The sequence below is a fragment of the Melanerpes formicivorus genome, unplaced genomic scaffold, assembly GCF_026170545.1.
Source record: "Melanerpes formicivorus ecotype bairdi unplaced genomic scaffold, bMelFor1.0.p_v2 SCAF_181, whole genome shotgun sequence".
NCBI lineage: Eukaryota > Metazoa > Chordata > Aves > Piciformes > Picidae > Melanerpes > Melanerpes formicivorus.
The window spans coordinates 3,386-30,587 of NW_027142533.1; the positions used below are offsets into that span (position 1 = coordinate 3,386).

Sequence of the window (27,202 nt, forward strand, 5' to 3'; positions counted from 1 at the left end):
CTCTGTTTACAGCAGACCAGCTCCCAGATGCTGGTAATGTTAAACAGACTGGAACTTTCCTTCCAAGTGACAGCAAGCTGCAGACGAGAGCTGGCTTTGCTACAGCTTTAATTATCCAGCAGTGGATGTTCCCCATCCCTTTGCTGGGTGGGGGGAGGCCCAGGAGGTGCAGCTCTTCCCTCCCCACACACACAGAGGTGCAGCTCTCCCCTCCCCACACCCCGAGCTGCAGCTCTTCCCTCCCCACACACCGAGCTGCAGCTCTTCCCTCCCCACACACCGAGCTGCAGCTCTTCCCTCCCCACACACCGAGCTGCAGCTCTTCCCTCCCCACACACACCGAGCTGCAGCCCTTCCCTCCCCACACACACAGAGCTGCAGCTCTTCCCTCCTCACACACCGAGCTGCAGCTCTTCCCTCCCCACACACACCGAGCTGCAGCTCTTCCCTCCCCACACACACCGAGCTGCAGCTCTTCCCTCCCCACACACACCGAGCTGCAGCCCTTCCCTCCCCACACACACCGAGCTGCAGCTCTTCCCTCCCCACACACCGAGCTGCAGCTCTTCCCTCCCCACACACCAAGCTGCAGCTCTTCCCTCCCCACACCCCGAGCTGCAGCTCTTCCCTCCCCACACACACCGAGCTGCAGCCCTTCCCTCCCCACACACACCGAGCTGCAGCTCTTCCCTCCCCCACACACAGAGCTGCAGCTCTTCCCTCCTCACACACCGAGCTGCAGCCCTTCCCTCCCCACACACCGAGCTGCAGCTCTTCCCTCCCCACACACCGAGCTGCAGCTCTTCCCTCCCCACACACACCGAGCTGCAGCTCTTCCCTCCCCACACACCGAGCTGCAGCTCTTCCCTCCCCAAACACACCGAGCTGCAGCTCTTCCCTCCCCACACACAACGAGGTGCAGCTCTCCCCTCCCCACACCCCGAGCTGCAGCTCTCCCCTCCCCACACACCGAGCTGCAGCTCTTCCCTCCCCACACACCGAGCTGCAGCTCTTCCCTCCCCACACACACCGAGCTGCAGCTCTTCCCTCCCCAAACACACCGAGCTGCAGCTCTTCCCTCCCCACACACACCGAGGTGCAGCTCTCCCCTCCCCCACACCCCGAGCTGCAGCTCTCCCCTCCCCACACCCCGAGCTGCAGCTCTTCCCTCCCCACACACCGAGCTGCAGCTCTTCCCTCCCCACACACCGAGCTGCAGCTCTTCCCTCCCCACACACCGAGCTGCAGCTCTTCCCTCCCCACACACAGAGCTGCAGCTCTTCCCTCCCCACACACCGAGCTGCAGCTCTTCCCTCCCCACACACCGAGCTGCAGCTCTTCCCTCCCCACACACCGAGCTGCAGCTCTTCCCTCCCCACACACACAATGAAAGGAAGGAGATAAGGATCAATGGGTCTTAGTTTACACTCCATTGCACGGGTGCTGATTTCAGGCAAGCAATTGTAGCTTGCAAGGAGGATCAGGGACAAGATTCTCCTCCTCCTCCTCCTCCCCATGAAAGCCTCAGAAGTGCAGCAGAGCAGAGCAGTTGAGCTTGCTGGTGAAATGCATGCATTAAAGGGGCTGCTGAAGGATGGGAAAGAGCTTTCTGCCATATGTACCTTATCTATAAATAATCCCCTATCTCTCTGCTCAAATCAGAGCAGCTCATGGGAACATTCCACCCATCAGGCTTCTGGTTGGCTTTGATCAAAGCAGTTGCTGTGTGGGAGGTGACAGGCCTGCCAAGCAAGCTGCTGAGGAGGGTCCCTTTGTGTCACAGTGCAAGAAGGCAAGAACCAGTGGCCAGCACATGGGGAAAGAGCAGCTCCCTCCAGCCTCAGAGTGAGCTGTGGCTTGCAAGGCAGCTGCTTCCCTCAGCCTCCATTTGCTGCCCCTGCAATGGAGTTCATCTAACTCATAGCCCAGGGGTGAACAAAAGCCTCTGGGAGCCCTTCCCACACTAAAGAAGCCAAGAGCATCAGAGCTACAGGCCTGCAAGATCCCAGCACAGGGGCTGGTCTAGAACCCCAGGAAGGCCATGAAACCACAGAACCAGAGGAGCTTGCTCCAACAGGCAGTCTGGGTCACTGCTCCCACCCTTACCACAAGAACCAGTTTGCCTGGTCACAATCAAACCTTAAACTGAGGAGAAACGATGCAGGACGGCGTTCTGGGACACAGACATCCAAAAGCAGCTCCAGAAACGAGCTGCAAACAACTTCACCAGCCAGCAGCCAACTCATCATCTCTGTGGCCCATCTCCAGAGCTGGCTCACTGTCCTGACTCACCTCAAAGACTTCCTCATCCAGTATCCTCGTTCCAAAGACAATGATGCCGTTGACGTCGATGATGGGGTGCTCGCTCCTGTCCAAGAACTTGGTGATCTTCTTTTTACAGTCCAAAATCAAGGTGACATTTTTCTTCTGCACACTGAGAGCTACCCTGTGCCACCTAGAAGAAGACAGGCATGAAATGTGTCAAACAGAGCCTGGGGATTCCGAGCAGCAGCTGACAATGAAGCTGTCACAAAGCGACGCTCGGCACACCTTCGATGCCAGCAAACGGGAAAAGCATCCAAGGGCAGAGCTAAAGATTCCATCTGGGACAAGGCAAATCACACTGCTCACTCCCTTGCTCACCCACCTCATACACAACACCGAATTAACCAGGTTGGAGAAGACCTCTGAGATCATCAAGTCCAACCTACCACCCAATACCATCTGATCAACCCAACCATGGCACCAAGGGCCTCATCCAGGCTCTTCCTAAACAGCTCCAGTGATGGGGACTCCACCACCTCCCTGGGCAGCACATCCCATGGCCAATCTCTCTTACTGGGAAGATTTTCTTCCTCACCTTCAGCCTAAACCTCCCCTGACACAGCTTGAGGCTGTGTCCTCTTGTTCTGGTGCTGCTTGCCTAGGAGAAGAGCCCAACCCCCACCTGGCTACAACCTCCCTGCAGGGAGTTGGAGAGAGCAACAAGGTCTCCCCTGAGCCTCCTCTTCTCCAGGCTAAGCAACCCCAGCTCCCTCAGCCTCTCCTCCCAGGGCTGTGCTCCAGACCCCTCCCCAGCTTTCTTGCCCTTCTCTGGACACCTTCCAGCATCTCAACATCTTTCCTAACCTGAGGAGCCCAGAACTGGACACAGGACTCAAGATGTGGCCTGAGCAGTGCTGAGCACAGGGCAGGATGAGCTCCCTGCTCCTGCTGGCCACACTGTTCCTGATGCAGGACAGGATGCCCTTGGCCCTCTTGGCTACCTGGGCCTGCAAGAGGCTCAGTAGGGACTTTTTCCAAGCCCAAGTGGTTTCTTAACACCCTCTGCAGCAAGTCAATGGTGTTCCTATGCTTGTGTCAGATGATTTCCATTGACTAGCCTGAGAGTCACATTTTTTACATATGTTGTATTTATTCAAAGGGTAAAGCTCAAGAAAGGGACACCTGGAAGCAGTCTCAGGTGTGTATGTATATTTATCTGTTATTAGATGCATTTCCCTGAGGAGAGTGTGGCCAGCAGGTCAAGAGAGGTTCTCCTCCTCCTCTACTCTGCCCTGGAGAGGCCACATCTGGAGTACTGAGTCCAGTTCTGGGCTCCCCAGTTCAAGGCAGACAGAAAACTACTGAACAAAGCCCAGAGGAGACTACAAAGATGCTGAGGGGCCTGGAGCACCTCTGTGAGGAGGAAAGGTTCAGAGCCCTGTGGCTGTTGAGCCTGGAGAACAGCAGCCCCAGAGGGGACCTGCTCAGTCCTCATCACTACCTACAGGGCTGGGGGCAAGAGGCTGGGGTCAGGCTCTTGTCAGTGGTGCCCAGGGACAGGCCAAGGGGCAATGGGCACAAATTGGAACCCAGGAGGTTCCATCTGAGCAGGATTAGAAGCTTCTTTGGTGTGAGGGTGTTGGAGCCCTGGAGCAGGCTGCCCAGAGAGGCTGTGGAGTCTCCTCCTGTGGAGAGATTCCAACCCCAGCTGGGCATTGTGATCCTGGGCAAGGGGCTGTGGGTGCCCTGCTGTAGCAGGGGGGTTGGACTGGATGATCTCCAGAGGTCCCTTCTGCCCCTCACCATGCTGGCATAGCTGTGGGAGCAGTGCAGGGCTGTGTGTGCAGCTCCCACCCCTCACCTCCCTGCAGAGACTCCAACCCCACCTGGCCACTGTGCTCCTGGGCAAGCTGCTGGGGGTGGCCCTGACTGAGCAGGGAGGTTGGAGTGGATGATCTTGGAAGGGCCCTTCCAACCCCCACCACGCTGGGATGTAAGCATGACTCCTCTTTCACACAAGGTTCAACATGCTGCCATCAAGTCACACAAGGAATGGGGTTGTCCTGGGGGCACAAAATGTCACTTACTTGCCATCTGCAAGGTTAATGCCTCTAAAGAGAGGATAGTCTTCTGGGCCTGGCTTTCCTGTATGGTCTTCATACAGGAATACAGGAGATCTACCCATCTCCACACCAATTTGCTGGATCCCTTGCTCATTGTAAATTGAGATCAAGAAGGACTGACCTCCTTTCTTCGCTTTTACAGTGGTTAAAATGGAGAAGTCCTCTGGGAAGGGGGAAGCTGGAGTGGAAAGAAGCAAAGAGGTTAGTCAGGTTTCCTCGAAAACACATCCTCCTGGTGTCTGGCAGCCCCTGGGGATGCCTCTGCTTTGTCCTTCCAGATGTGTGCACACCAGCAATCCCCCTTTACAAAGAGCCAGGCAAAGACCTGGCTTTCCCCCAAAGCCTTTTGCAGGCCAGGATGCCATTGGCCTTCTTGGCCACCTGGGCGCACTGCTGGCTCATATTCAACCAGCTGTCAGTCATGATCCAGTGTGAGGTGTCCCTGCCCCTGGCAGGGGGGTTGGAACAGGCTGATCCTTGAGGTCCCTTCCAACCCTGACAATTCTGTGGTTCTGATTCTAAGCTCTGCACAGGAGAAGGAGCAATCCCCTGAAAGTGCAGCCAACAAAGTTTCAAGCCCCATCCTGTGCAGGGTACAGCTCAAAGGTCTCTTCCAACCTGGTTAATCCTATTCTATCCTATCCCAATCTAATTGGGTTTTCTCTGCCCTTCAGAACAGGAAAGACAAGCCCAGCCTGAAAAGCCTGGAGGCACATCCCAAAGAGGACCTCTTAATCCACCAGGAGCCTTAGCACAGAGGCTTTCTTGATCCAATCATGCTTGGATGTGGGACCTGCGAAAGCAGAGGGCACCTGCAGGGCATAACCTGCACTTCAGCAGCCCGAGGCTTGCAGGACATCTCTCCTTTAAGGTCCAGGCCTTTCCTACCAAACAAGGATGGCATTGTGTCCCTGGGTATCTGCTTGGGAAATCTTAAACCACAGGAGGGCAGAGCAAAGTGGGGCAGAGCCCAGCCGCGGGCACAGCCCAGCCGCGGGCACCGCGGGGTGCGGGCCGGGGCCGCTCCGCCGGTGCGGCAGCCGGGGGCAGGCAGGGGAGGGAGGCGAGACACAAGGGAGCAGCTCTAGCTCTAACCTGCGGATGCACAGCCCTGCAAACCACAGCAGCAACAGAAGAGAGTCCAACTCAATGCCCATAAGCTTCTAATTGATTTTTCCCCCCCCACTACCACCCTCCCTTTAGGCTGTTCTTAGATGGTAAGCTGGGGCTGCACGAAGCATTTTGATGGGAGCAGGAAGATGGGAGTGGGGAATCCTTCCAGCCACAGCAAAGGCAGCAAGTTCAGCTGAAGAGAGGAGGCCATCAGCTCACCCTCTCCTCTGCTGCCTGGGAGGTGCTTTAACTCTTATCAATAAACCAGGGGTTTAAATGGTGGGCAAGGAAAGAGGCAGGAGCGGACTGGGATGCAGCAAACCCCAGGGGTACTCCAGCTTGGGCAAATAGACTGAGGAGAGGGGGTGGCCACTGGAAGAGGGGGAGGAGGAGGGCAGGATGGCCACTGGAGGAGGAGGAGGAGGAGGGCAGGATGGCCACTGGAGGAGGAGGAGGAGGAGGGCAGGATGGCCACTGGAGGAGGAGGAGGAGGAGGGGGGCAGGATGGCCACTGGAAGAGGAGGAGGAGGAGGGGGGCAGGATGGCCACTGGAAGAGGAGGAGGAGGAGGGGGGCAGGATGGCCACTGGAAGAGGAGGAGGAGGAGGGGGGCAGGATGGCCACTGGAAGAGGAGGAGGAGGAGGGGGGCAGGATGGCCACTGGAAGAGGAGGAGGAGGAGGGGGGCAGGATGGCCACTGGAAGAGGAGGAGGAGGAGGGGGGCAGGATGGCCACTGGAAGAGGAGGAGGAGGAGGGGGGCAGGATGGCCACTGGAAGAGGAGGAGGAGGAGGGGGGCAGGATGGCCACTGGAAGAGGAGGAGGAGGAGGGGGGCAGGATGGCCACTGGAAGAGGAGGAGGAGGAGGGGGGCAGGATGGCCACTGGAGGAGGAGGAGGAAGAGGAAGAGGGCAGGATGGCCACTGGAAGAGGACTGCAGAGGCACACACAGTCTGCATGAAGTGAAGACTCCTCAACCTTAATTAAACAACATTTGGAGAGTCTGAGTAGAAGACTCCCAGTCAGTAATTAAATGCCATGACTATAGCTGGGTTCCCCCCTCACCTCCCCCCAGGACATGGAGCCAGAGAGCTGGCAAGTGCAAGAAGCATCCAATTGTGTCTCCCAAAGGATGCCCTGAGCTTTACCTCCCTCCTAGCTGTACACAAATCCTGGAGAGCTGAATCAAGACCCTGTGCCTTCCTGCTTCCAATGACAGGGCTGCAGATTTGGAGCTTTTATGTGAAGCAGTTCATGTCCCACATGTCATTGTGGAGCCACAGTGTCATTGTGGAGCCACAGTGCAGCACCTTCCAACTTGGACAGGCTGCCAAACTCATTAAAGAGCTGCTTTTAGTTTGATTTCCTCTCCCCCCCACCCCCCACCCCTCATTATTATTAACATGGTGAGGGGAGTTTTCTCAACCCAAATAATCAGGATGGATGGATTATAGCTGACATTACTCTCTTACTGCCCTGCAGTCCTGGCAAAACAACAATGCCTTCACTGTCACAGCCAGAAGTGACCCAGGCTGTGGGGGGAATGGTGGCTGCAACCCCAGCAATGCTAACAAATACATCAGCATCAAGATATGAAGCACAGAGAAACTGACCCAAATCCCCCTCAAAGACAATGGAGATCTCCCCCTTCCTACCCCCTCCCCTCCCACCCCAAACAGTGTGGTTGGGGTTAAGGCCTCATAGTCTATTTGCTGCTTCAAATGAGCTCATGCTGAAAGATGTTGCCCATCCATCTCTTCACTTAATGATGCTGGGTTTGACTCAGCATCTTTTCCCTCCCCTGCCCTCCCCCTCTGGCCAAATCCATTCAAATTCACTATGTGCAACCTCCTGCAAGGCAGCAAAGGGTTAAGACCCTGATTCTTGCAGATGAAGCCATGGAAAGAGCTGAGGGCATGCAGGGTGGGCACAGGTGCCCCCACCCCACCCAGCTCCTCCCACAGCAGCCTGGTGCCATTAGCTTCACTTGTGCAGGCTGCATCTGGAACCAGAATGCCTCAAGATGCAAAGCAGCAGAGTGAGGCTGAGTTTCTTCTTTCCTGAGCACCATGGGCAAGAACTGAAGGCTTTTGGTCTCATGGTCCTTCAAAACAGGGATTAGCTGGGGGCCTTCTTCCTAACCCAGATCATAGAAGAGAAGACCTCAGAGATCATCAAGTCCAACCTATTACCTAATACCTAACTCCTCCTGGCAGCTAAACCATGGCTCCAAGTGCCACATCCAATCCCTTTTTGAGCACCTCCAGGGATGGGGACTCCACCACCTCCCTGGGCAGCACATCCCACTGGTCAATTCCTCTTTCTGGGAAGATCCTGCAGGTGTATCCCAAGAGCCTGAAGTGAAGATCCCTGTGATGCTGGTCTGTAAGGACAGAAAAACTTCAGATGATCCAGTTCCCAGCACAAAGCAGAGGTGCCCTGGGAGGTGCTGCCATTTCCAGAGCCACCCTTCAAAGGGACAGAAGATCTCTGCCACAGTGTCACCAACTTCTGCTCTTTGTTTTTGTGTGTCTTCACCTGGGAAGCCTCTCAGGTTTGGAATGCTTTGTTTCCCTCAGAGGTGACTGTTCAGGCTATCACAGAGGGGGGGTTTTGAGCTCTTGCATCTATCTATCTCTATGTGCAGACACCCACAAGGAGCCTGGAGAGCACAGAGCTTGCTGGGAGAATGCAAAGGACCTTCTGCTGGCTGCCACTAGAAACTTTGCCTTCCTCTGCCTCTGCTGGAAGAGCACTTTGGGATGGGAAGCAGAACTTCTTTAAGGCAGCAAGGACAAAGAGCATCTCAGCAGATTTTCCTCACTCTTGTGGGCTTGAGCTGAACACAACCAGACAAGCTTTAATACAGAGAGAGACACAGAGATGAGGCTGTCTGGCTTGCTTTGCTGGCTGTGGCTGCAGGATGCAAAGGCCATCAAGTTACCAGTTTAGAAAGGCACCAGCTCCTAGTTAGCAGAAAATATGATGCAGAGTGCAGCCAGGGGGGGTCCAGAGCAGGGAGGGAAAGTCACAACTCATCCACTTGGTGATGGGAGATCACCGAAGCCACTTTCCCCCTGGTGCACTGCACTGCAGTGACTTTGTTATCTTGATCTCCCCTCTCATTGCTTTGGTGGTGGGAGCTGAAGTCACCTTTAGGAATGCAGAGGCACCGAGGGGAACATCTGTGGAGCTGATGGCAAACCCTGGGGGTTCCTTCCCTTTGCTCTTCCCTTCTTATCTCCTTGGCAAGCAGCAGAGAAGGCTTTAACAACTTTGGAAGTCTCCAGAGTAGGGCAGGGCTGCTTGAATCACTCCAGGATTGTCCAGATGATGAAATGATGGAGAAGTGGTTGGGTGACACCAAGGAAACACCACCCAGCCAGAGTCTCAGAACAGAACCAGCATCCTTTTGGTTTGGACAGGCCTTGAAGATCAAACCCAACCATCAAAATATAATCAGCCCCATCATGGCATTAAGAGATCTTCTCACCCAAGGCAGCAGATGCAACCCAACAACTCAGTGAGGCCACTTCAAGTAATGAGGAGGGCCAAAAGCAGGGCAAATCTCCAGGGATGAATTCTCTCCTGTGACCATGGCTCAGTTCTGCATCCTGTCTTCTTCTGTTCACCTTTGTCACCAGTGGTGTCCTTCAGCCCCCTTCCTACGCTCATTAGCCAAAAAACTCCATTCTTGGGTTGGTATCTGGAGGTCACCACTGTCTGCTGGCTTCCATGACACAAATGGTGATCAAGGTGAGATGTCCCAGTGGATACAGCAGCTGCCAGGAAGCTCTCAAGTCCTCCACAGTTGCATCAGGAACAGTGTAGCCAGCAGGAGCAGGGAGCTCATCCTGCCCTGTGCTCAGCACTGCTGAGGCCACATCTTGAGTCCTGTGTCCAGTTCTGGGCTCCTCAGGTTAGGAAGGAAGTTGAGCTGCTGGAAGGTGTCCAGAGAAGGGCAAGAAAGCTGGGGAGGGGTCTGGAGCACAGCCCTGGGAGGAGAGGCTGAGGGAGCTGGGGTTGCTTAGCCTGCAGAAGAGGAGGCTCAGGGGAGACCTTCTTGCTCTCTCCAACTCCCTGAAGGGAGGTTGTAGCCAGGTGGGGGTTGGTCTCTTCTCCCAGGCAAGCAGCACCAGAACAAGAGGACACTGTCTCAAGCTGTGCCAGGGGAGGTTTAGGCTGGAGGTGAGGAAGAAATTCTTCCCAGCAAGAGAAATTGGCCATAGAGATGTGCTGCCCAGGGAGGTGGTGGAGTTCCCATCCCTGGAGGTGTTCAAAAAGGGACTGGATGTGGCACTTGGAGCCATGGTTTAGTTAGTCATGAGGTGTTAGGTGACAGGTTGGACTCGAAGAAGGCTGAAAATAGAATCATGGAATTGTCAGGGCTGGAAGGGAGCTCAAGGCTCAGCCAGCTCCAACCCCCTGCCATGGCCAGGGACACCTCACACCACAGCAGGTTGCTCACAGCCACATCCAGCCTGGCTGCAAACACCTCCAGGCAGGAGGCTTCCACCACCTCCCTGGGCAGCCTTAGTGAAGGAACGATAGGAGAGGAGGATGCAAGCACATCAGCAGCCCAGCTTCCAAGTCCTTTCTTGGGCCTTTGACAGGCCATGGCTGATGGGTACAGCATGTTAATTAAAGAGCACTGGTAGTGACATGCCACATTACCCTCGATTTAGCTAATGCCTTTTGTGTCATTAATTCTCTCTCCCACACCAAGGGGGGACGTGTGTGTCTGTCTGCTTTGCTTAAGTCATCTGCTGCTTCATGGACAAGGCACATGCAGCATTCTTCTGGCCAAGCTGGAGAGGTGCTGGGGGGCCAGGTGAACCTCAGGAGGCTCAACAAGACCAAGTTCAGGGTCCTGCACCTGGGCCAGAACAACCCTCATTAAAACTAGCAATGGGGAGATTCAGATTGGATGTCAGGAAGAAGTTGTTCTTCCCCGTGAGGGTGGTGAGAGCCTGGCACAGGTTGCCCAGGGAGGTGGTGGCAGCCTCATCCCTGGAGGTGTTTGCAGCCAGGCTGGAGGTGGCTGTGAGCAACCTGCTGTGGTGTGAGGTGTCCCTGGCCATGGCAGGGGGGTTGGAGCTGGCTGAGCCTTGAGCTCCCTTCCAACCCTGACAATGCTATGGCTCTAAGGCTACATCAATAGAAGCACCCTGGCAGCCATGGCCTGTCAATAGCCCAAGAGAGGACTTGGAAGCTGGGCTGCTGAGGTGCTTGCATCCTTCTGTCCTATATTTCCTTCACTAAGGTTGCCCAGGGAGGTAGTTGAAGCCCCATCCTTGGTGAGAGTCAAGGTCAGGATCCATGGGACTCTGGGCAATGTGATCTAATGGAGGATGTCCCCAATGCCTGCAGAGGGGGCTCAGGGGAGACCTCATTGCTCTATACAACTCCCTGAAAGGAGGTTGTAGCCAGGAAGGGCTTGGTCTCTTCTCTCTAGCACCCAGCACCAGAACAAGAGGACACAGTCTCAAGCTGTGCCAGGGGAAGTTTAGGCTGGAGGTGAGGAGAAAGTTCTTCCCAGAGAGAGTTGTTAGCTGTTGGAATGTGCTGCTCAGGGAGGTGGTGGAGTCCCCATCCCTGGAGGTGTTCAAGAGGGGATTGGATGTGGCCGTTGGAGCCATGGTTTAGTCATGAGGTAACAGGTTGGACTTGATGATCTTTAAGGTCTCTTCCACCCTTGGTGATACTGTGATACCTTTGGAGGTCCCTTCCAGTTCAAACCATTCTATGACTGATGAACCTCCCTCAAAGGCTCTTCTCTCAAAGCCCCAAAGTCCTACCATGCCTACTGCCAGCACTCCTGCTCCCCCCATGAAGACCGAGGATGCAGCAGTGCTCCTGCGTGGCTTTGGAAGGAAGACTCCTGGTGGTGGCTACAGGTCCAAGGCTGAAGCTCTCCAGCAGCGAGCAGTTTGGCTCCATGATGTGTCCAAGCCTTTCTACAGGCACATTTTACTCTACTCTAGTGACTGCCCCATCCCTTGGGCTGAAAAAGCAGCTTCAGAGCACCCTCGGTGACAAACAGCACAGTCAGCAGCCCACGCGCTGCTCTTGGAGGGCTTTGTGAACTCCTGCATCTTAGTGCCTTTGCCTAAGGACCCTTCAAACACCCTTCCTTGGGCCATCTGTTCTGGTGGGGCAAGGCTGTTATTTTTAGGAGGGTGATTGTTTGTGTGAAGAGAGACCCCAGGGCCACAGAAGAAGACCCTACTGCGCTTGGCGCTCCACAACCAGAGCAAAACACGCTCGGCATTCCTCTGCCTCTTCCAAGTCTACCTCCCCAGCTGGATGCCACAGTGTGATAATGAGAGAGCAGAAGCTTCCTCCTCGAGGAGGGAGCAGATGTAGACATTGGCTGCATCATCTGCAGAGAACCCAAACCACCAGCTGCAAGTGCAGTGGGTGAGGAACAACTCACTGCGGTGCTGCTTTTGCAGCCCCCTCGCCCCCCACTCGACCCCCCCCCCCTTGAAACAGCCAAACCTCTCCCTGCCCAAGGGAAAACCACTTGGAAAAAGAGATTCCTTGGTGTCCCCTGGGTGCCTGCAGAACCTGAGGGAAGGTTCAGCTGTTCCCAGAGAAAGGAAACCCAAGCTGTGGACTCACCAGGGTACAGCTGCTTTGTCGGGGCGCTGAGCTGAGCGTCTTTCGTGACTCTGTAAGCAACGTCTGCTTCTTTTGAAGACCTTCTGCTTGTGCAAAACCCCGTGGTTTTTGTTATCCCATCAGGGAAATTGTGAAAATCTAACACCTTCAAGAGGTCTGCAGGTTCAGCTGTGGAAGAGAAAAGGAGGGAAGGAGAATTAGCAGGCAACGGGACCCGGCGCTTGCTCGGGTCGGGGTGAGGCCACAGCGCGCAATCAGCACGGTTTGAACACCCAGGTGGGGCACAGAGCACACTGCAACAGGCTCCCCAGGGAGGTTGTGGAGTCTCCCTCTCTGGAGGCTTTCAAGACCCATCTGGATGCATTCCTGTGCGACCTGCAACAGATTCTATTGTCCTGTTATGGCAGCGCGGTTGGACTTGATCTCCGCAGGTCCCTTCCTACCCCTGACATCCTGGGCTCTTCAGAGGGCCCCTCCAGCCCCTGACATCCTGTGATCCTGTGCTCTCCAGAGGGCCCTTCCAACCCCTTGACATCCTGTGATCCTGTGCTCTCCAGAGAGCCCTTCCAACCCCTGACATCCTGTGATCCTGTGCTCTCCAGAGAGCCCTTCCAACCCCTTGACATCCTGTGATCCTGTGCCCTCCAGAGGGCCCTTCCAACCCCTGACATCCTGGGATCTGTGATCCTGTGAAATACCAGTTCAGCCCACCTGGAAACACCGTGGCAGTACCAGCTTCAAAGCTTAGCTGCTGGTCAAAGAGACCAATTCAACACAACACAGAAAGAAACAGCCCAGCAGCTGGCAGCAGCAGGGCAGAAGGGAGCAGACACTCCTGGAATGTGTCCAGAGAAGGGCAACAAAGCTGGGGAGGGGTCTGGAGCACAGCCCTATGAGGAGAGGCTGAGGGAGCTGGGGTTGCTGAGCCTGGAGCAGAGGAGGCTCAGGGGAGACCTTCTTGCTCTCTCCCACTCCCTGCAGGGAGGTTGTAGCCAGGAGGGGGTTGGTCTCTTCTTGGAGCTTAAGAAGGAGTTCTTTGATGGGAGGGTGCTGAGACCCTGGCACAGGCTGCCCAGGGAGGCTGTGGCTGCTGGAGGCATTAAAGCAGTCAATGAAGAGAGCTCATCTGACACCCAGTGCTCCTCACAGCAGCAAAGCCCAGGCTGGTTCACCCCAAGATGTTCAGGTCTGTAGAACATCCACTAAGAAATGCAAGTGATACATCTCATTAACTTGCTAATTTGGCTCTGGCTGTTGTCAGGAGAGATGGTGTCTCCAGAAAGGCAATAACCAGAGCTGACTTCACATGCTTGAAGGAAATTAGGGTGAATTTTGACTTGGTACTTGGAGCAAAGTGCTGTCAGAAACAGGAAGCACCCACCCCAACAAACCTCTAGCAGGGCTCACAGCAAATATCTGCCTGACAGCTTCATTTAACCTTGCCTGGGCAATAAATCCATCACAGCTGGCTTCTTCTGCCACTTTAGCCATCATTTTCCCTAGGAGTGATATTATTCAGCTGCTCAAGGACAGCCATGCATTAGACACTCTGATGTCTGCAATGATGGCCAAGATTAACCCCTGGGCTGGCTGCTCCAGCTTCCAGCAGCATCTCAGGGCATCTTGTCATGCTGAGTGGGCCAGGCTGCAAAGCTCCCAGCTCTCCATGCTCACAGACAGCCCAAGTGCACTCAGGAAGGTGCAGGGCAGTAGTGCCCCTCTAACAAAACTATTGAATGCTTTAGGTTGGGAGAGACAGTATCACAGTATAACTAAGGTTGGAAAAGACCCCGAGGATCATCAAGTCCAACCTCAAAGAGCACCCAGCTCCAACTCCCCCACCATGGGCAGGGACACCTCCCACTAGCCCAGGTTACTCCAGGCCTCATGAAGCCTCCAAGGAGGAGGCATCCACAACCTCCCTGGGCAACCTGTCCCACACCCTCACCGTCAAGGATTTCTTCCTAACCTCCAGTCTAAATCTCCCCTTTCCCAGCTCAAAGCCATTGCCTCTCATCCTATCACCACAAGTCCCTCCCCAGCTTTCTTGTAGGCATCCTTCAGGAACTGAAAGACATTGCATTTGGAGCACAGCCCTGGGAGGAGAGGCTGAGGGAGCTGGGGTTGCTTAGCCTGGAGAAGAGGAGGCTCAGGGGAGACCTTCTTGCTCTCTCCAACTCCCTGAAGGGAGGTTGTCACCAGGTGGGGTTTGGCCTCTTCTCCCAGGCAAACAGCACCAGAACAAGAGGACACAGTCTCAAGCTGTGCCAGGGGAGGTTTAGGCTGGAGGTGAGGAAGAAATTCTTCCCAGCAAGAGAGATTGGCCATTGGGATGTGCTGCCCAGGGAGGAGGTGGAGTCCCCATCCCTGAAGGTGTTTAGGAAGAGCCTGGATGAGGCACTTGGTGCCACGGCTTAGTTGATCAGATGGTGTTGGGTGATAGGTTGAACTTGATGATCTCAAAGGTCTTTTCCAACCTGGTTAATTCTATTCTATCCTAACAATCACCCCAAAAGGCAGGAAAAACATAGGACCCCCCCTACAGTTTGGCCTCATGTTGGGCTCAAACACATGACTGGGAGAACCAGAGGGCAAAGCTTTGCAAGGGATGTGCCATGTGCAACTGGCTGCAGCATGGACATCAGCACTGCAGACAAACCCCCCCCAGCAATGGCAACACACAGCAGGGGCAGATCTTTCACAACACCACAACAAAGCTTTGGCTACCAAGCTCATCAGCCTAATCTTTGCATGGAAATAAAATTCATGGGCATTGGTAGGCAGCTTTCAGAGGGTTTCCACAGCCCTGTGAAGCTGAGCTCTCAGTGAGAGATGGCAGACACATGGCAAGGCCAAGCCCATGCTGCAGGTGATAAACCAGCTGAGAGAGCCTGGCCTGGGCAGGGGACAGCTGTAATATTTCCTTGCTAGACAACAGATGGATGCCAGACCCTTGTCTGAGCTGTCCTTGCTGCTTGCACCTTCCCCACTGCTCTTAGCCCTGTCGTGTTTCACACAGAGATGGCTCCACACACACAGCCCAGGCTCTGTTTCAGCATCTAAAAGGACAACAAAACTCCACCTCTGCTGCCAGTTACCTCCCTGTGCTCCAGGAGGTTCAAATCAGGCAGCTCCTAAGCTGGCTCCACCAGTTATTCAGGGAGGAAAAGGGGGAAGAAAGGCAAAAGGCAAGGAGGAGGGGATGTGGATTCCAGACTCCTGACATCAGCTTGGTCCCCACACAGGGGATTTGAGCCTCACAGCACTGCACATAGAACCAATGCTAGGGGCTGGAAGGGACTTCCAGAGCTCCCTGAGTCCACCCTGCCAAGCAAGACCACTTAGGACAGGTCACAGAGGAGCACATCCGGGGGGGGTGTGAAGAGCTCTGTAAAGCAGAGTGGCCACTCTCTGTAAAGATCTCTGTCAAGAGAGTGGCCATGGCAGGGCTGAGGTGTTTGCAGGGACTGAGAAAGGTCTGCAGAAGGATTCACCACCCAAAAAAACTGTTAGGTGCTGTTAGGATAAAAGCTGTGTGAGCATCATCCCCTCTGGCAAGGGAGCTGTGGCTGACACCAGAGCCAGCCCTGGTCACCTGGCTCTGGGTGATGTCCCTGCTGACTGCAGGGGGATTGGTCTAGATGACCTTTAAAGGTCCTTTCCAACCCAAACCAGCCTGGGGTGCTGTGATCTTATAGGAATGGAGTGTATGGTGCTGGATAAGTGCTGCTCCTTGCCATGCTCTCACAGCTAAAATTGAGCCTTGTACTGGCAGGAAAAGAAGACTGCACCAGCTCTGTAGTGGCAGAACGATGAAGACACTTGCAAGCCACATGGCAACTGCTTGCCCAAAGCTCCTGCTGGGGTTATAGCAAAGTGATAGACACCCAAGGGGACTCGGATCTCCTCCAGAAGCGACTGGCCATGAGCAGGGAGCAGGTTGAGTGCTCCACCCCCTGCTTAGAGCCCCCTCTGAGCAACCTCCACCCACCACCAGTGCTCTGGTGCAGCACTTCTCATTTGTAAAGGATGATTCAAGCATCTGCCTGCCTCCCTGGGCTGCTGTGAGCCTCCAAACACAACCTGCAATTCATCTTCATTTTGAAGGAAGCTGCTCTGCACCTCCATAACTATGATGGATTAGGTCAAAGTGAGATCATTAAAGCAGAAGAACAGCACAAGCAAGCTGCAAAACCACACAGGTGACCAGCAGGAGATGAAATAACCTCTGCTCAGATGGGCATGAGTGTCTCTGCTCTGCCTTGCTCCTGGAAATCAAAGAGGAGGTGAGGAGCCAGCTGAAGCCCCTACAGACCACTCATGCTGCACTTCATCACTTTGAGGAGGGCTCAAGCAGCATGAAAGCCTCCAGCTCCTTGCAGAAAGCTGAGCTCCACGCAGCAGCAGCTCTTCCTCCTGCCCAGCTAATCACTTCATTTATCCCCCCCTTGATTCTTCAGCCACATCTGAACTCGGCAATCTCCTGTGAGAAGTTGAGGCAGCATCGTGCAGGGGAGGACAGAGACCAAACTGACCCAAATCAGGCCCTGCAGGGGACTGCTTGGAAGCTTGCACTGCCCTTGGCCTCCATCCAAGAACTGAATTAGCTTTGGGTTTCAAGTGGAGGTTGATGAATAACATCACTATGCAGCATCACACAGCATCCTTCTTTCACCTGAGATGCACAAGGGGCTCCCCAAACAGATCTCCTGTGTCAGAGGGGGATGGCAACCTACCCAGCAGGCAAAGAGGCAAGCTCCAAACAGCCCAAATCCGACCAAAATGAGCCCAGGAGCTGCCCTCAGAGCCTGCAGCCAGCAGTGGGCAAAGCCCTTGAGCGTGCTCAGGACAGGAGCATCGCTTCCCATGCTCAGAGGGGAGGTGAATGAGTCAGGGACGAACCAACAGTGGCCAAAGGAGGAATCAAAGCCCTAATTCCTCCCTGCCTGAACAAGGCTTTAACCACAAACCCCAAACTCTGTGTTAATCTGATTAGTGATTATTTAATTACCTGTTAAAGCCTGCAGCAGAGGCAGCTGGCATTAAGTCTGCACCCCCACTCAGCAGTGGCCAGAAGCCTCTTGTGCCTTTCTTGTACATCAGTGCTAAAGCAAATCAAGCAACACTCATTGACAGCTGTGCCCCTGTGCTTGGCACACCTTGAATCCTGGCTCCAGTTTCAGGGCCCTGGCTCCAAGAAGGACTTTGAAGGGCTGGATGGGTCCAGGGAAAGGTAATAAAGCTGCTGAAGGGGCTGGGGAACAGGGCTGGTGAGAAGCAGCTGAAGGGATTGGGGTTGTTTAGCCTGGAGACCTCATTGCTCTCTACAGCTCCCTGAAAGGAGGCTGGAGCCAGGTGGAGGTTGGTCTCCTCTCCCCAACAGCAGCTGATGGAGGTTGGTCTCCTCTCCCCAACAGCAGCTGATGGAGGTTGGTCTCCTCTCCCCAACAGCAGCTGATGGAGGTTGGTCTCCTCTCCCCAACAGCAGCTGATGGAGGTTGGTCTCCTCTCCCCAACAGCAGCTGATGGAGGTTGGTCTCCTCTCCCCAACAGCAGCTGATGGAGGTTGGTCTCCTCTCCCCAACAGCAGCTGATGGAGGTTGGTCTCCTCTCCCCAACAGCAGCTGATGGAGGTGAGAGTTAACCAAGGGCTGGAGTAGCTCTGCTGTGAGCACAGGCTGAGGGAGCTGAGGGAGTTCAGCCTGGAGAAGAGAAGGCTCCAGGATGACCTTAGAGCTGCTTTCCAGTACCTGAAGGGATCCTGCAGGAAGGCTGCAGAGGGACTGTTCCTGAGGGGTTCTAGAGCCAGGCCCAAGGGGCAATGGTTTGAAGCTGAGGCAGAGCAGGGTTAGACTGGAGCTGAGGAAGAAGCTCTTCAGTGGGAGGGTGGTGAGACTCTGGAACAGGATGCCCAGGGAGGCTGTGGATACCTCCTCCCTGGGGGTGTTCAGGGCTAGGTTGGAGGGGGCCCTGAGCAGCCAAATATAGCTGAGAGGCCAAGGCTCAGGGTAGGGAGGTTGGAGTAGAGGATCTCTGAGGTCCCTTCCAACCTGAGCCATCCTAGGATTCTGTGATCTTAAAGTGCATCTGGAGCTTGTTCAGCCTTATCTGACAGCATCAAGCACACCTTCAGCCTAGTCACCACACACATTCCTAGAGCTAGGGGAGTCAAGAAACTCCCTTTCTCCAACTTCTTGCCTTGTAACACCCTCCAAAGTGGACAAAAAGTCCTCCCCAGCCTGCTGGGACACACACTGCGCTCAGCTGAGCAGTCATTGCGTTAACAACCCAGACATTTGGATGTCTGGAGAGGTACAGGTCACCTCCTTCCACTGGTGGAGAACCATTCTGCTATATTTGGGTTCCAGAGGTCATCCAAAGACCTTCAGGACTTAATGACACAGCACTTAGTCATACTGGAGCTTGTGTGCAATAATTGCCAAAGACTGGAGGTCATGAGGTGAAGAATGACAAAGCACTTGGTGTTCCCAGCTCCCTCTAGGTGCCCTCTGCAACCTTCCCCTGCCACATCACCAGTGGAGCAGGTTTATGGGGAAGCAAAAACCTTCCTGGAGGAACAAGCACCAGCAAATAAGCTTGTCAGCTTGCCCCCCAGCCAGCAGTGACAGCAAACTGCAGCAGGATCCTCTCAAGAGCAGCATCTCCTTGAGGAGTGCCACAGAAAGGTGGAAAGAATCAGCACCACAGCCAAAGCAGATGGATACAGCCCAGTTAGGCTGCCCACAACCAACCAGCTGCCTCAAAGCTGCCTCCTCCCTCCTGCACACAGATCCCTAACAGCATCCCCATCCCTGGAGGTGTTTGAAAGAGGCAGGGATGTGGTGTTGAGAGCCACACTTTAGCCCCAGACTTGGTAGAGTTAGAGGATGGTCGGACTGGGTGAGCTTAAAGGTCTTTTGCAACCAAAGCAATGCTGTGATACATGATCCAGCCTGGCTGGAGTGGCTCTGCTGTACCCACCCTGCTGCCTTGACTCCTCAGAGCCAGCAAAGTGAGTGTCTGGACCCTAAAGACCTGGCCCCCTGCTCCAGCCCCATGGCTGTGCACAGCAGCGTGGTGCTTGAGATACCTGCAAGAGCTTTCCCAGCCTCCTTAACTGCCCATCTCACCTCACAGCAGAGCCAGAGGGGCAGTGGCACACATTGCAAAGCCAAAGAGGATCACTGTGAGCTGACAGAACCCAGTGAGTAACTGGAAATGCATTCAAGAGGTGAAGAATGAGGACTTTAATTCACATCTGAAAGAATGAAGAGCTGGCTCCTGGGCTCACCCAGACCAAAGTGAAGTCAGAGATCTGAGAGTTGGCCCCACCACCACCACCACCTCCAAAGGCAGAATACAACCCCAAGCATGGGCAGAGCCAGCTCCTTGGCTGCTGTCTCCCCAACCCAGCCTTGGCCAAGCCAGTTAGAGGCAGGTAACTCAGTGGACATAAGATGGATCTAAAACTCCCAGCTTGAATAAAACAAGGTCCAGCTACACCACCAGGGAACCCACTCCTGAGCATCCCCAGCTCTCATCTTCTGTCACCTTTAAGCCAGAGAATCAGCAGCAGCTGTGTTGTGAGGGATGAAGGAGAGGATTTGGGAAGGTGCTTGGAAGGTACTGAGATGTTTTCAGGTGCTCAGATGCCAAGCATGAAGCTACCACCATATTTCTCCCCAGTTAATATCAACCTGTCCTGCCCAGCACATGAAGCAGAGCACTGCCCTGGCTCGCTGCATCACCTTCTCAACCAAGAAAGGAAGATTCCACAGGGCTGCCTTGAATGCACAGCAAAACCCCGCTCCTGGGAGGAGCTTTTCAAGGGGAAAGCTGAATCCCAACTGAAGCTCCAAAAGCCTTTGAGCTGTGAGAGGTCAGAGCAGGCTGCACTTGCCATGAGAGGGGACAGGAAGAGCCAGCTCTGACCCAGCACCACGCTTCAGTCCTGCCCCAGGAAACCCACCTAAGGTCCTTCCAGGAGGGAGCTGAGCCTCTGCAGACAGAGCTACTGGCAGGGCAATGTGCTGGGTGCTTTCCTGCCCTGAGCCAAACCAGCAAGGGAAACCACACCACACCACACCGACCTTTCTCCCTTCCCATCTCCATCAGCTTTTGCTTCTTTCAATGCTTCCCAAGGCAGTTTATTCTCAGTGCTAAACAAACACTCGATTAGGTCCTTGGAGGAGCCAAGTCTGAGCAGTAAGGTGGAGCAGAGTGTGCAGGAAGGAGGATGCTCCTTCCATTGTGTTGGGGGTTTCTTACTCCCCAGATGTTGGAACTGGATTAAACACCAAGGAGTAAACATCCCTGTGCTGAGAGCCACAAGAGAAAGGCAAACACAGATGAGAACTGGAAGCTGCTGCACTGTTTTCACAGAGCTTGGAGTCTCCAGGTCATGGCTGTGGGACTGCAACCATTTCCACTCTATCTAAACACTTTTCACCGCTGCTGACCTCCCAGGATGCAGCCCTTGGCTAAGTGACTTGAGAAAGAAGAAAGGAGAAGATGGCAGAGGCCAAGATAAAAAGCAGACAGCAAAATTAAGAACATAAAGCTCTGGTTGCTCAAGCATCTTCTGGATGGGTTTAACACAGCCCTTTAAATTCCTCAGCATCCCAGCAGCCCAATAAAACAAAATGATCTATTTGGACAAAGAGAAAAGGCATTTTAAGGAGGAGAATTGAGGGGCTGGAACTGCAGGAGTGAAGATATCCAAGTCCTGGTGCCCAGGAAGGGGCAAAATACTGGAAGAAAAAGCAGGCTGCAGAAAGAGAGGGGACAAGAGCCCAGGGAAAAGGCAGGCTGCAAAAAGAGAGGGGACAAGAGCCCAGGGAAAAGGCCAGAAGAAAAAAGAGGGGGGACAAGAGCCCAGGGAAAAGGCAGGCTGCAGAAAGAGGGGGGACAAGAACCCAGGGAAAAGGCAGGCTGCAAAAAGAGGGTGACAGGAGCCCAGGGAAAAGGCAGGCTGCAAAAGGAGGGGGGACAAGAGCCCAGGGAAAAGGCAGGCTGCAAAAAGAGGGGGGACAAGAGCCCAAGAAAAGGCAGGCTGCAAGAAGAGGGGGGGCAAGAGCCCAGGAAAAAGGCAGGCTGCAAGAAGAGGGGGGGCAAGAGCCCAGGAAAAAGGCAGGCTGCAAAAGGAGGGGGGACAAGAGCCCAAGAAAAGGCAGGCTGCAAAAGGAGGGGGGACAAGAGCCCAAGAAAAGGCAGGCTGCAAAAAGAGGGGGGACAAGAGCCCAGGGAAAAGGTAGCTGCAAAAAGAGGGGGGACAAGAGCCCAGGGAAAAGGCAGGCTGCAAAAAGAGGGGGGACAAGAGCCCAGGGAAAAGGTAGCTGCAAAAAGAGGGGGGACAAGAGCCCAGGGAAAAGGTAGCTGCACAAAGAGGGGGGACAAGAGCCCAGGGAAAAGGCAGGCTGCACAAAGAGGGGGGACAAGAGCCCAGGGAAAAGGCAGGCTGCACAAAGAGGGGGGGCAAGAGCCCAGGGAAAAGGCAGGCTGCAAAAAGAGGGGGGCCAAGAGCCCAGGGAAAAGGCAGCTGCAAAAGGAGGGGGGCCAAGAGCCCAGGGAAAAGGCAGGCTGCAAAAAGAGGGGGGACAAGAGCCCAGGGAAAAGGCAGGCTGCAAAAAGAGGGGGGGCAAGAGCCCAGTGAAAAGGCAGGCTGCAAAAAGAGGGGGGGCAAGAGCCCAGGGAAAAGGCAGGCTGCAAAAGGAGGGGGGACAAGAGCCCAGGAAAAAGGCAGGCTGCAAAAAGAGGGGGGACAAGAGCCCAGGGAAAAGGTAGCTGCAAAAAGAGGGGAGCCAAGAGCCCAGGGAAAAGGCAGGCTGCACAAAGAGGGGGGACAAGAGCCCAGGGAAAAGGCAGGCTGCAAAAAGAGGGGAGCCAAGAGCCCAGGGAAAAGGCAGGCTGCAAAAAGAGGGGGGACAAGAGCCCAGGGAAAAGGCAGGCTGCAAAAAGAGGGGGGACAAGAGCCCAGGGAAAAGGCAGGCTGCAGAAAGAGGGGGGACAGCACCCCAAAGAAAAGGCAGGCTGCAGAAAGGGGTCAGCCACTCATCTGGTGCACATCAGCTCCTTGCAAAGGAGAGCTGTGTCAATTCCCACTGCTCTAGATAGCTGAATATTTCACCAGTGACTCATGTCATCCCCTTCTGGGGTTTTCTCTCTCTCTCTCTCTGTGTCTCTCTCTTACTTTTTTTCCAGGGCCCAAATAGTCCCCACTGTGAACAAAGGAAACCATTATGCAGAGTCAGATTTGCAAGATCTCCCTGCACAATCCCAAAAGGGGAAAGCAAGCAACCCAGACCTGATATTGGAGCAGCCCTGCAAGACTGCATTGAACTCAAAGAATCAAATCATCTTTGTTCTTTTGAGTGGAAATCTTTCTTCTTTCCTTCCCCCCCACCCCAAATAATCAATCATTTGGGTTGCTAACAAAGCAGCAGTGGTGTTAGCAGCTGACAGCAAGCAAAGCCTTTCCTCCACAGGGTGGAATTAAAACCACAGGGCAAGAAAGAATCCTTTTCTCTGTGCAAAGCATCAAAGAGACAAAGCAGAGAAAACAGGTAAACTTCCAGGAATTTTCCTTGGGGGGGTCGGGGGGGGAGGAAATCCCAGCCCTGGCCAAGAGCAGCCAGCATCTCATTCAGTTTGAATGAGCTGAGGAGCTTTGGATGCTCCCCAGGTCCAGGGGAAAGGAAAGCACAGCGGTGCAGGGCTGGCTCTGTGAGCAGAGGGATGGCTCAGGGCAGGGAAAAAGGGAGCTCAAGGGTCAAGGAGGTGGGTGAGCTTTCTTCAGACATCACAGCAGCTCTAGCCAGGGTGATTCCTGCCCCCTGGCAGCATGGGAGCCAGGGAATGGATCCCCACAGGTCAGAAAGTGGCCAAGTGACATATCCCAGCACTGGGGAGTTAGGGGCAGCTCTAGCCAGGGTGATTCCTGCCCCCTGGCAGCATGGGAGCCAGTGAATGGGTCCCCACAGGTCAGAAAGTAACCAAGTGACACATCCCAGCACTGGGAATTTAAGGGCAGCTCACTGCTGCACATCACAGCAGCTCTAGCCAGGGTGATTCCTGCCCCCTGGCAGCATGGGAGCCAGGGAAGGGATCCCCACAGGTCAGAAAGTGTCCAAGTGACACATCCCAGCACTGGGAAGTTAGGGGCAGCTCTAGCTAGGGTGATTCCTGCCCCCTGGCAACATGGGAGCCAGGGAATGGATCCCCACAGATCAGAAAGTGGCCAAGTGACACATCCCAGCACTGGGGAGTTAAGGGCAGCTCACTGCTGCACACCTGGAGCACCAGAGGGATGGAGCACAGAGGGCTTTCTGCCCCTCTTCAGGAGCTACTGAGCCCCAGCCCTTCAAATCCCAGAGCAAAAAGAAGTGCTGGACAAAGTCAAAGCACAGGGAGAGGGCAGCAGTGGGCTCTCCAGAAGGGCAGCTCTGAGGGGGCAAAGCCAACACACAGGGTGCCCTTCCCTGCTGCTGGGCAGCCTGCTCCCTCCCAGCAGGGATCTTTGGGATGTGCAGGGGATTTCATGGACCCCCAGAACTGGGGGGGTTGGAAAAGACTTCTGAACTTCTCAAGTCCAACCACTCACCTAGAGCTCACAGTCCCACAACTCCCACTGAGCCACCACCACCCAGCCACATCCCTCAGCACCACATCCACAAGTCTTCTGAGTACCTCCAGGGGTGGGGACTCCAGCAGCTCCCTGGGCAGCCTGCTCCAGTGCCTCAGAACCCCTTGCTGTGAAGGAATTGTCCCTAATATTCAACCCAAACCTCTCCTGGCACAACTTGAGGCCACTTCTTGCCCTGTTACTTGCTGCAAGGGAGAGGGGACCAACCCCCACCTCGCTCCAAGCTCCTCTCAGGCAGCTGCAGAGAGCAATGAGGTCTCCCCTCAGCCTCCTCTTCTTCAGGCTAAACGCCCCCACTTCCCTCAGCTGTCCTCATAAAACCTCTGTTCAAGACCCTTCACCTGCTGAGCTGCTCTGCTCTAGAACTTCTCCAACACCTCAATGTCCTTCTCAGAGTGCAGGGCCCAAACCTGAACCTGGAGGTTGCTCCCAAGAAGAGGGCCACAGCAAGGCAGTTTCCACCTCCCCACTGTGCAGCAGCTCCAAGAGACAAGCTCCAGACCTTTTAAGGCAGAGCCCACGTCAAGCTCTGCCATCCCCCCCCAGCCCACATCAGTGCAACTGTTCAGCATCCAAGGAGGTTTTATGAGCCCATCCTGACAGCAGGGTCAGGGGAAGGAGGTGAGTCACCAGCTCCAGTGGCCCTCTGCTCACACAGACCCAGAGCCAGGCTTGCAGCAGAGATGCCTCACATACCACCCTGCCCACAGCCCCCACGCTGCTCCCTGCCCACCCAGCCCCGAGCCTGGCAGAGCTTTCCACTCCCCAGCCGGTCAGACCAAGCCTTGCTGGGTCACTGGGACATTTTGGGATGGTTTCCAGCACAACTTGGATTACTGGCTGGAGTTTTGCCCTTTCAAGAATAAAAGTGGAAAAGCAAACCACCCCACCTCCAAACCCAGCCCTAAGAGTGAAGAGAGCCCTAAAAAGCTTTAGGTTGTTGCAACTCCCAGCTCAGAGGCTCAGCAGATCTGCAGGAGGAAAGTGGGACAGAGCATGACTCCGTCTTCTCAAAGCTCTCAACGAGCTCAGCTTCAGGGGCAGTGTCTGAAAGCCAGACAGCCATAAAGAGATCCAAGTTATGTGCAAAGGAATGGGCCTCCTCCTCCTCCTCTTCCCACCTGTCTCCTATCTCTGGTTGCTTTACTCAAAGCCCTGACTCAGATCCCTGCATGAGCCCTGAGGAAGGCCAGGGAGATGTCCCAGCAAGAGATGAAAGCCACATCCAAAGAGCTCATTGCTCTCTCCCCTTGGCACAGCCTTTTGGACAGCAGCTCTCTAGGGGTGGCTGAGGTCTTCTAGGATGAGGTGGGAAGAGGTGTGGGAATTTCCTCTCTCTGCCTAGCTGCAGAAGGTGATGGGGAGCCAGCTAATATCTCTGCAGACAGCTGACCACATGGCCCAGCCCGGGGACAAGGAGGACTTGAGGTCTGCACGCAGCATCCCTTTCACCCTGAGCTGTCCCAACTCAAGGCTCACAGCTCAAGCCCAGGAGCACGTGTGCAGAGCAGTGCTGCAGGGCCTGCAGACATCAGCATCATCTGGGAACCTCTAAGTCACTCTCCACCATGACCACAGAACCCTAGAATGCTAGGGGTTGGAGGGGACCTCCAGAGATCATCAGGTCCAACCCCCCCTGCCAGAGCAGGATCACCTGGGGCAGGTCACACAGGAATACATCCAGGCAAGCTTTGGAAGTCCCCAGAGAAGGAGACTCCACAACCCCTCTGGGCAGCCTGCTCCAGGGCTCAGCACCCTCACAGGAAGGAAGTTTCTCCTCTTGTTCAGGTGGAGCTTCCTGGGGTCCAGCATGTCCCTATTGTTCCACTGGGCTGCCATGGAACTCACATCTAAGCCAGCTTCAGGAGCTGCTGAAGCTCCCAAGCAGGGGCATTTGAAGGGGGCAAAGGAGAGCTCAACCTTTTGGGCTTGCTCTGAGGAGGACCATGTGCCCCCAGTTGACTTGGCAGCGTTCTCAGACCACTTGGTAATGATCAAGCTGTACACAGTCTCATTAGGGCCTGGATCTTGCAGCACCCTGAAGTCAAAGGAAGATTTGCAAGCAGCTTTAATGGGGTGCAGAAGAGTTGCTCCTGCAAGGGAGGGAGAATCTGGCAGGGTCACCTTCCAGACAGGGGGAACATCACAAGAAGACCTGACAGAAGAGCCTCTTTGTCAGAGAAGTGTGAGCATCCTCCTTCAGCTGCTGCCAGGGCCACCATCTGCTCCAGCCTGCTGCTCCTACATGCTGCAGCACATCAGAGGGCACCTTTCCTCCTCTTTCTGCTATCCCAAGTTACTTGGCATTGCATCAAGAACAGGAGGAGCATCAGCCTGTGATGAAACCAAGGAGACCTCATCTGGAATGTTGTGTCCAGTTCTGGGCCCCTCAGTTCAAGAAGGGCCTCAGGGAACTGCTTGAAAGAGTCCAGCAGAGAGCCACAAAGCTGCTGCAGGCAGTGGAACATCTCCCAGTGAGGACAGGCTGAGGGAGCTTGGAGCAGAGGAGCCTGAGGGTGACCTCATTCATGCTGATAAAGCTGTCCAGGGCAATGTGGGGAGGACAGAGCCAGGCTCTGCTCAGGGATGTCCAAGGACAGCACAAGGGGCACTGAGGGCAAGCTGGAGCAGAGGAGGTACCATGGGCACAGAAGGGAAAACTTCTTCACTGTGAGGATGCTGGAGCCCTGGAGCAGCTGCCCAGGGGGGTTGTGGAGTCTCCTTCTCTGGAGACATTTGAAACCCTCCTGGATGCCTTCCTGGGTGACTGGAATATAATGGAATAAACCAGGTTGGAAGAGACCTTTGGGATCCAGTCCAACCTATCACCCAACACCATCTGATCAACTCAACCATGGCATCAAGCACCACATCCAGGCTCTTCCTAAACACCTCCAGGGATGGGGACTCCACCACCTCCCTGGGCAGCACATCCCAATGGCCAAGCTCTCTTTCTATGAAGAACTTCTCCCTTATATCCAGACTAGACCTCCCCTGGCACAGCTTGAGACTGTGTCCTCTTGTTCTAGTGCTGCTTGCCTGGGCGAAGAGCCCAACCCCCACCTGGCTACAACCTCCCTTCAGGGAGTTGCAGAGAGCAAGAAGGTCTCCCCTGAGCCTCCTCTTCTCCAGGCTAAGCAACCCCAGCTCCCTCAGCCTCTCCTCCCAGGGCTGTGCTCCAGACCCCTCCCCAGCTTTCTTGCCCTTCTCTGGACACCTTCCAGCACCTCAACATCTTTCCTAACCTGAGGAGCCCAGCACTGGACCCCGGACTCAAGCCTTAACCAGTGCTGAGCCCAGGGACACTCATTGAGGAGCCAAAAGCTCCTTGCCCTGCGCTCCAGGCTTTCAGCTGTTCCCCAAGTCAATAGGACAAAGCATAATCTTGATTTTGGTTAAATATTTAACTGGATGATTTTAAAGCAGCCCAGCAGAGAA

The 27,202-nt window shown here is 54.8% G+C and overlaps 1 protein-coding gene across 1 annotated transcript in view; it reads right to left on the reverse strand.

Moving 5' to 3' along the window:
- Positions 1–1,350: 1,350 nt before the first annotated feature.
- LOC137457517 (collagen alpha-1(V) chain-like) overlaps positions 1,351–27,202 on the reverse strand; it is a 62,112-nt gene continuing 36,260 nt past the window's right edge. Inside the window, exons 2-4 of the mRNA XM_068169388.1 lie at positions 12,124–12,291; positions 4,353–4,566; positions 1,351–2,455 (exon numbers count right to left, since the gene is read on the reverse strand). Coding sequence (XP_068025489.1) covers positions 2,224–2,455; positions 4,353–4,566; positions 12,124–12,291 — 614 coding nt within the window. The 3' untranslated portion in view covers positions 1,351–2,223. The remainder of the gene's footprint in view (positions 2,456–4,352; positions 4,567–12,123; positions 12,292–27,202) is intronic.